At 34.9% G+C, this 10,206-nt stretch overlaps 1 protein-coding gene and 1 pseudogene across 1 annotated transcript; both read left to right on the top strand.

The window, feature by feature from the left end:
- Positions 1-625: 625 nt before the first annotated feature.
- LOC100661662 (olfactory receptor 5K3-like) lies at positions 626-1,698 on the top strand. The gene has a single exon (XM_003418932.3). It carries the CDS (start codon positions 700-702, stop codon positions 1,696-1,698), a length of 999 nt encoding a protein of 332 aa, XP_003418980.2. The 5' UTR covers positions 626-699.
- A 7,059-nt stretch (positions 1,699-8,757) lies between these two features.
- On the top strand, positions 8,758-9,845 carry LOC100661945 (olfactory receptor 5K4-like; annotated as a pseudogene).
- The last annotated feature ends 361 nt before the right edge of the window (positions 9,846-10,206 follow it).

Here is a 10,206-nt window from a genome sequence, read left to right as displayed (position 1 = left end):
ACTTGTTAAGGAAATCAATGCATTTTTCTGTCTCTAGCTTTCCAAAGTAATTTTCTTTAAATAGTTCCCTCAATAATTACTGACCTTTGTGTACTTTCTACATTATAAATTTAAAACACCCATACTTTGTAATTGTTAAATTTTCACTCCACTAGGGTACCCAAAAAAAACCCATTGCCATCAAGTCAATTCCGACTCATAGCAACCCTATAGTACAGAGTAAGACTGCCCCATAGAGTTTCCAAGGAGTGTCTGGTGGCTTTGAACTGCTGACCTTTCAGTTAGCAGCTGCCACTAGGATAGGATAAAAAAAAAAAAAATTGCTAAGTGAAAAAAATATATACATATATGCAGAAAAATTGATTTTAAAGTCAATACAAAATTGACATTGAATTATTTGAGAGTAGTAAATCTAGGGTGCCCTATATTTGTCCCCTATCTTTGTATAAGTTCATATACAAAAACCTTTTCACTGCAAGCATTTCTTTGAAATTATGAAAATGTTCTTCTGAATCTGGAGCATCAGCACTTGAGGTCATACAAGATGACACTTTAGGGAAACTAAGATTCCCTGTAAGTGTGTGTGCCTGTACTTCAAAGACAGCAGGGGAAGCTTGGAGGATTGGCTCTACTCCCTGTTGTCCAAGAGCAATTCAAAGGGAAAGCTAGAAATAGTCTAACTTAGAATTTTATATCTCCATGATTTGTATCTCAACAGAGAAAGTAGAGATGACCGAGGACAATTACTCTTTGACAACTGAGTTTATGCTCATAGGATTTATGGACAAACCAGGTCTGAAGATCCTTCTGTTTGTGGTATTCTTTGCCATTTATCTGATCACCATGGTGGGGAATCTTGGTTTGGTGGCATTGATTTTCATGGAGCGCCGTCTCCGCACACCCATGTACATCTTTCTTGGCAACCTGGCTCTGATGGATTCCTGCTGTTCCTGTGCCATCACCCCCAAAATGTTAGAGAACTTCTTTTCTGAGGACAGAATGATTTCCCTCTATGAATGCATGGCACAATTTTATTTTTTCTGCTTTGCTGAAACTGCGGACTGCTTTCTCCTGGCAGCAATGGCCTGTGATCGCTATGTGGCAATATGCCGTCCACTGCAGTACCACACCATGATGTCGAAGAAACTCTGCATTCAGATGATCACAGGGTCCTACTTAGCTGGCAACCTGCATTCCATTATTCATGTAGTATTTCTGTTAAGGTTAACTTTTTGTGGATCTCATCAAATCAATCACTTTTTTTGTGATGTTCTTCCATTATTCAGACTCTCCTGTGTAAACCCTTATATCAATGAACTGATGCTACTTATCTTTTCAGGGTCAATTCAAATCTTTACTATTTCCATAGTCCTAGTGTCTTATCTTTGCATCCTTTTCACAGTTTTAAAAATGAAATCCAAAGAGGGAAGAGGCAAAGCTTTATCTACTTGTGCATCTCACTTTCTCTCTGTCTCAATATTCTACGGTTCTCTTCTCTTCATGTACATTCGACCAAGTTCAGTTAAAGAAGGGTATAAAGATATACATGTTGCTATTTTTTATACTTTAGTAATTCCTTTATTAAACCCTTTTATCTATAGTCTAAGAAATAAGGAAGTACTAAATGTTGTGAAAAGAATTATGAAGAACAGAAAACCTCATAACATTCTGAAACAAATATCTCCTGTGACAAATTAATTTTTATTAGGTAAACTTTTTCCAAAGTCTAGGATACTGGGAAAATGGAAAATGGCCACATTGTATAGGAAATATTAAATTACTCAATTCTGATGATTTTTAAGTCAAATAATGTATAAATGGTTAAATAAGTTCATGAAGGAGGGATTCTGCTTGTCGTGGATTGCATTGTATCTCCCCAAAATATCTGTCAACTTAGCTGGGCCATGATTCTCAGTATTGTGTGATCGTCCAACATTTTATGTGATTTTCCTATATGCTGTAAATTCTATCACTATGATGTAATACAATGGATTAAAAAAAATTAGCAGCAATTATATTGATGAGGTCTACAAGATTAGATGGTGTCTTAAGCCAATCTCTTTTGAGATGTAAAAGAGAGAAGTGGCAGAGAGACAGGGTTCCTCATGCCACCAAGAAAGCAGTGCCAGGAGCAGAGGGTGTCCTTTGGACCTGAGGTTCCTTTGATAAGGTGCTCTCAGACTAAGAGAAGACCGATGACAAGGACCTTCCTCCAGAGCCGATAGAGAGAGAAAGCTTTTCCCTGGTCCCGGTGCCCAGAGTTCGGTATTCTAGCTTACTGAATTGTGAGAGAGAATAAACTTCTCTTTGTTAAAGCCATCCACTTGTGGTATTTCTGTTATAGCAGCACTAGATGACTAAGACACTGCTAAAATCTGTTACAAAATCTAAACTACTAGGCTCTCTTAGGAGTGAATTAAGGTCCTATGGTCACAAATTGTGTCAAAGTGAAATCAGCTACAATTTTCAACATATCCAACAAATCCTAGGCACAAAAGTCAATATATAAATGTAGCCTCCATTTAGCATTGTTGGCAAATTTATGGACTCTCTTAAGTGTAGTCATACAAACTACATGCATTTTGGGTTCTCATATATTAATGATTTAAGCCACACCATCTCTCAGAATGAATTCGACTCTCAAATTTCTTTGAGCTGTTCAAGAATTTATGTTTGAATATGAATTTATACAGAATATATATTCTCAAATCAAAAACGTCTTTGTCTTTAGTGCTAGTCATTTTTCCTGTGAGGCTCTCTGAATGTTTGTATAATAGTAATTTATCAATCTTTAGTTGAAAATTTGCTATTTATACTGAAGGTCCTATGGCTTTGAATGTTTTCACATAGATTTGTAGTTATCCATGATGCATGACAGTACAATTCCTGAATATATCAATTAATTCAAGAGTTTTCCCCCAAGATAGTATTACTTGTCTTGCTTGTTATTAGGAATATCACTAACTTACACCAATTCCTATGCAAATTATTTTTATGGGTTTTAACAGAAAGCTGGAGACAATTTTCAGCAAAATTGAGGCAGAAAGTAGTGAAAAACCTTAGAAGCTAAACAACAGCAAAAAATTTAGTGATCACTTAAATGTGTAAATATGAAAGAAAAAACGGCTTAATAAGAATCTACCCTCTGCTAGACACAAACTATACCTTTCAGATATGTTAGCTTCCAATTAGGTAGGCATTATTTTTCATGCTTTTCCAGTGTAAAATAACTCATACATTGAAATATGAAGTTGTTTGCCCAAGTTCTTGTAGGCATCAAATGGAGTTAGGATTTAAATCAGTGATGCCTCTTCCCCATGGTGTTTTACAGCTTCTTTCACAGAAACTTAAGTCATAGTTAATCTCCACATGCTTAAAATCTAATAAGGAAAATGAACATACACATGGGCGGTGGGGTAAGCAACGTAGATCATACACAAGCAATTTTAGGTTGTGTTGGGTATATAGCATGTGCTTGGGAGTGAAGAATATGGAGATCAGTGTAGCCTGGGGTATTTAGTCATTAAGTAGTGTCAGAAATAACAGATGTATAAAGAGTAGAATAAAAATTGATACGAGGTAAAAACAGGAATAAAAGCACAAGTAGAAGCAATGTTTATGGAAACGAGGGTGACAATGGCAGTACTGAATGAGGGAGGTGAAGAATGGGTGTTGAAAACTGGCAGAGCTATTGGTGAAAGCTGTTGGCGAGTGTGGAAAATAAGGATGGAAGCAGTTCCATTTACTGAGAATTTTAAATGTTATACAGGGAATCTGAATCTGTCCTAGAGACATCAAACATTGATGTCTTCCTGTTAGCAAAGTGGAGTTTCCCCTTGGTGTCTGCAGGGGATTGGTTCCAGTACCCCCCCATGGATGCCAAAATCCTGGGATGTTGAAATCCCTTATATAAAATGGCGTAGTATTTGCATATAACCTACACACATCCTCCTGAATTCTTTAAATCATCTCGAGATTACTTATCATACCCACAACAATGTAAATGCTACTTAATAGCTGTTAATGCTTAAACTTAGTAATGCTTTTCCAGTCTTTGAAAGCACTTTATCACAAACCAGAGAGACTATTTTTGACATTGTAGAGACAGTACTTCCACTAACTCTTGCACAAATTTCAGCTTCTTTCTGATTTATTGTGTGAATGCTCAATTCTTTCTTAACAACCATATGGCCCACCGCAGCAAGTGACATGCCACTTTTGAAAAGATATAAGATTTTTCTGGACACCGTTTAAACTCATTACAGAAGTCACTCTTGAAGTTCACCCTTTGCCAAAAATTAGACAGGTCTATGAAACAAACAATAACATACATAGTTCACCATGTATATGAGACTAGGCGCACCAGCCCAAAAGCAAATCAAGAAGGTAGGAAGGGACAAGAAAGCTTGACAAATTGAAATGGGGAAACTGAAGAAGAGAAGGGGAAAGTATTGACACATCGTGGGTTTGGCAACTAATGTCTCAAAGCAATAAGCGTATTGATTGTTTAATGAGAAACTAATTTGCACTGTAAACTTTCCTCTAAAACATAAAAAAAAAAATCAGAGAAGAAAAAAAAAAGAATTTTTATAGGAAGATTTAAGAATAGGTGGTTACTGGATCATGTTAAGCCAAACAAGTTATTCTCAGGGTACTTTGCTGGGTGGGATCTTCCATTTTTCTCTAAAGAACCTATTCATTTAATTAATATTTTTTCCGGTTACTCTTTCACTTACCTTGTGAATCTTACCAACCTAGTTTTTCCTTGTTTGTGAATGATTTAAGAATTCTGCCCTGTCTTTAAACCCTAAACCAAAAATATTCCCTGGAGTCTTCTTAAAACCAAACAATAGTTTATCTTAACTAGTAAAAAATGTCCACCTTGAGCATTATGCTCTTTTAAGAACTACCTATATGGTATCAAATTGACAACAGAAACACAAAAGATTAGATAGGAAACTTAAGGGGCAGTGAGTTTATGTTAATGGGGGAGAAACAACTCAGAAAAGGAGGGCGAGCATGGTTGCACAACTTGAAGAATGTAATCAATGTCACATAATTGTGCATGTGGAAACTGTTGAGTTGGTGTATGTTCTGTCTGCTGGAGAGAGACTAAAGATCTGTGAAATGGTGGGAGTCTACAGCAGGGTATGCCTACACATCGTCTCATTTGTGTGGATTCAGTGTAGTGCTCGGCACATGGTAAATTCAAACTTTACTTTTTGGAACTTTCTTCATTTTCAATATTTTTGATTCATAGTAGGTTGAATTCACAAATGAGGAACCCACGGTTATGGAGGGCCAACTGTTAATATGATTTTATTTTTTCCAAAAACTGATTTGGCACTTGACTGGAAAGAAAGGCTAGAAGGAATGCAACTAACTGCAATAATTCAAATGTTAGGTGGTAAGAGCTGAAATTGGGAAGACTCAGTAAATAAAGGAGAAGCTCATGAAGCTTTTTTTGACCGACTAAATGTTTGATTTAAATTCAGTTTTTTTATGAATTAAACTGGTCCTTTTCTTTTTTTTTTTTTCCAACATGCCTTTCTAGGACTTCCTATTTGCCCAACTGCTCTCAGCATGGTTACTGTTCACAGGGACCTGCTATCTGGCTCCTTAATTGCTACTAGCCAAGGAAACTGAAGGAGTGTTTCACTCTGGATTTAAGCTACAGCATAAAAGAAGTACACTCTAAGGGAGGGAATATTGCCACAGGTGCCTTTTGGGGAAAGTGGGCCAAGAAATCATTGTTAATGAAAAGAATGTAATTAAAATTGTTTTGAAAGGGACATGGATCTAGCCTTATCTAAAGTTTTCCGGACAATTAAAAGGGTTTTGTTTTAACCACCTGTTTCTGAGAAATAATGTACTAGTACTGAATGGTTATCACAACTCCCTGAGATATCTGTTTAGAGGTATTTAACATCAACCACTGATGTTTTTATGATCCCTCCTGAAGAATATGTGACAATGATTGACAATCTCTTTAATTAGCCACTGAAATCAATCACTGTAAGCCTCTGTATACAATTATTCAATAGAAGCCTATTTCCCACCTGCTAACCCACCCTTCTTGTTATTTCAACCAAAAACTAACCAATCACATGATTTTAATATAATTTCTTTGTTCCTTGGACTATATCTATCCTGTTAGAGGCTCCTTTGCTGAAATCATCAGTTTTTGGCTTATGTGAACTGGTGTCTCTCTGCATTCAAATGTATCTTCTTTTGTTTTTTGTTTTTTAAATTTTTACTGAATAAAACCTCTTAACTTTCAAAGACTGAGTGGTTTTGTTCTCCACAACTCTAACAAAAGATAGAGGTGCATAGACATAAACAACAGTTTAAAAAAGAATAAATAGCAAATTGTAATTGTTGGATGATAAAATGAAAACCCATTACCCTCTTGTGAGTATCAACCATGTCATACCTGATTTTATATCACCAGGACTTCTTACACTGAGAGACATATAAGGGCATTCGATAAACATTCCCTGACTACATGGTGTGATCTTTTAATATTTTTTATTACTGGTGAACTTTTTTTTTTTTATTGTACTTTAGATGAAGGTTTACAGAGCAAATTAATTTCTCATTAAACAATTAATACACATATTATTTTGTGACATTGATTGCCAACCCCATGACATGTCAACATTCTCCCCTTCTTGACCTTTGTTTTCCCATTACCGATTTCCCTGTCCTCTCCTGCCTTCTTGTTTCTTCCCCTGAGCTGGTGTGCCCATTTAGTCTCACTTTGTTTTATGGGACCTTCTAATCTTTGGCTGAAAGGTAAATCCCAGGAATGGCTTCAGTACTGAGTTAAAAGGGTGTCCAGGGGCCATACTCTCAGGGTTTCTCCAGCCTTTTTCAAACCAGTAAGTCTGGTCTTTTTTTGTAAGTTAGAATTTTGTTTTACATTTTTCTTGAGCTTTGTCCAGGACCATCTATTATGATCCTTGTCAGAGCAATCAGTGGTGGTAGCTGGGCACTATCTAGTTGTACTGCACTCAGTCTGGTGGAGGCTGTGATAGTTGTGGTTCATTAGTCCTTTGGACTAATCTTTCTCTTGTGTCTTTGGTTTTCTTCATTCTCTATTGCTCCAGATGGGGTGGGACCATTGGACTATCTCAGATGGCCACTCACAAGCTCCTAAGACCCCAGGTGCTTCTGACCAAAGGAGGACGTAGAACATTTTCTTTATAAATTGTGTTATGCTAGTTGAGCTATATGTCCCCCAAGACCATGATCTCCAGCCCTCAGCCCTGTAATTCAGTTCCTCAGGGAGTTTGGATGTGTCTGTGAAGTTTTCATGACATTGTTTGGTCCAGTTGTGCTGTCTGTCCCAGAATTTTGTACTATCTTACACTTCACCAAAGTTACCACTTGTCTATTGCTTAGTTAGTGCTTTTCCCTGAATTTAAATAGTTTTCATACATTTATTTACCATTTACCTTTCTTCTGAAAATCACCTGGTTGTGTCCTTTGCCTGTTTCATAGAGCATTTCATAGAGCATTTCATAGAGCATTTTTCTTGTTATTTATATATACATTTAACATAAAAATGCTATTGGAATTTTATCTGTAGTTGTAATATATATATATATTTTTTTGGTAAACGATTTGCATGCCTTCCAGATTTGCTTATGATGTTTTGTGATGTACAGATATTTTCATTTTAAGGTTCTCAAATCTATTGATTTATTACTTTATAATTTTTTTGTATTTTTTTGCTGCTTAAAACTCACCAATCTGAAATCTTATGATCATTGATATTTTAAAATACTTCTTTTTTTACATTTAATTCTTAAATTAGTCTGGAATATATTTTTCATGAATGATCTAAGATAGCTCTCTAAATTTATTTAGATTTTTTTAATTAGGTGAGAATTTAATATAATTCCATCAAAATATTAGAATAAACACTCTAAGAATTTAGTGACAAAGCTCTAAAATTTGTTCCAAAGCTATATCAAGAAAATATAGGAAGTGACTGTTACAAAATATCTGTTTTAAAATGTATGATAAATCTACAATAATTTAACCAACTTCATATAAGTTCAACAATCAATAAATATATCATTGAAAATGATAGATTGACTAGGAGCCAACTGAACTATATAAGAATAGCATCACAAATAATTTAGGACAAAATAAGAGTTTTTTTTTAGGCTGGTCCTAGGGCACTTAACTATTTTAACCTTTTATTATGTTATTACGTTGTATTGTTTATTTAAATTTTTACTGTGGAAAATGCCATAGATAATATTAGTCTTCATGTACCTACTATCAAGTTTTAATATATTTTTCATATACTTTTTTAAGTTAACATTTAATAGGTTTATTATTATTTTTTGAATGAATGAGTAAATATATATATTTTTAATTTGTCAGCTTTAATTTCTAACATAGTAAATAATATATGCAATTTTTAAATATTCACTTCTCTGGGATACTATATGAAAATAATGTGCATAAATTAATGTATAAAATAGAGTATAAAAAACATTTGCTTAGTGAAAGAAATACATATACAGGAAAATGGGTTTTAAGCACAGTTTAAAGATCGTCAATACAAAAACTGACGTTGAAATATTTGAGAACATGAAATCTAGGGTACCCTGTATTTGTTCATTCTTTTTGTATAAATTCACAAACATGAATTTTTCACTGCAAGCATTTCCTTGGAATTATCAAAATATTCTTGGAAATCTGGAGCTTCCTTGCTTGAGGTCATATAAGACAACACTTTGGGAAAAAATGTTCCCTAGAAGTATGTGTGCCTGTATGTCAGAGAAAGGAGGAGAACCTTGAGGGAGTAGCTCTACTCCCTATTGTCCAGGGGAAATTCAAAGGGACAATTAGACACACTCTAAATTCGAATCTTACCTCTCCATAATTTCTGTCTCAACAGAGAAAGTAGAGATGACCAAGGACAATCATTCCTTGACAACTGAGTTTATCCTATAGAATTTCTGGATCACCTAGCTATGAAGACCATTCTGTTTGTGATGTTCTTACTGTCTACCTGTGTTGGGGAGTCTTGGTCTGGTGGTGTTGATTTTCATGGAGCACCATCTCCATACACCAAAATACACATCTTTCTGGGCAACCTGGCTCTGATGAATTCCTGCTGTTCCTGGGCCATCACCAAGCTGTTAAAGAACTTTTCTGAGGGCAGAATGATTTCCCTCTATGAATGAATGGCACATTTTTATTTTCCATGTCTTGTTGAAACTGCAGACTGCTTTCTCCTGGCAGCAATGACTTAGGATTGCTACATGGCAATATGTAGTCTATTGCAGTAACACATCATGATATCAAAGAAACTCTGCATTCATATGACCATAGGAAACTTCATAACTAGTAATCTTCATTCCATGATTCCTGTTGTACTTCTATTGGGGTTAACTTTCTGCAGGCCTAATCAAGTCGATCACTTTTTTGTGATATTTTGCCATTGTACAGACTATTCTGTACTGATCCATTTATTAATGAACTAAGTGTACACATTTTTTAATGCCTATTCAAATCTTTGCCGTTGCCACTGTCTTGATCTCTTATCTCTACATCCTTTTCACAATTTTTGAAATGAAATCCAAAATGGAAGAAGGAAAGCCTTTTCTACCTATGCTTCCCACTTTCTCTCTGTACCAATATTCTACTTTTGTCTTCTCATGTGTACTTGACCATTTGAAGAAGGGGATACAGATATACTTTGGAAATTTTTTGTATAATAACAATTCCTTTATTAAACCCTTATATTTATAGTCTGAGAAAGAAGGAGATGATGTGTCCTGAAAAAAATCAATGGGAACTATAATATTCCTAAACAAACTTGATCCTCTACAGCAGTGATGATGTTAATTTATTAAAATTCTTCCATAGAAAAAGAAAAATATGTTTCCTACAAAATATTCATCTCTAAATCATTAAGATGTATTTGTTCAAATGTGCATGACTGGAATTTCAAAATATTCTGCCAGAGCTTAATCCAATATTTTATGTGTTTATTGGCCATTTTCATTCCTTCTACGAATTATCTGTTTATTTCCTTTGATCTTACTGTTTTTTTTCCCTCATTTATTTTTACCACTGTTGATAGAGAAAATATTAAAATGCTGTGACTGTTTGTGGCAAGTAGTTTCTCAGTGTGTTGAGAGTCTTTTAATATTTGTTTTTGATATTTATATTTGATAAATA

The sequence above is a fragment of the Loxodonta africana genome, chromosome 20 (genome assembly GCF_030014295.1).
Source record: "Loxodonta africana isolate mLoxAfr1 chromosome 20, mLoxAfr1.hap2, whole genome shotgun sequence".
NCBI lineage: Eukaryota > Metazoa > Chordata > Mammalia > Proboscidea > Elephantidae > Loxodonta > Loxodonta africana.
The sequence above is the reverse complement of the archived record's forward strand: the minus strand, read 5'-3'. Positions and strand labels throughout refer to the sequence as shown.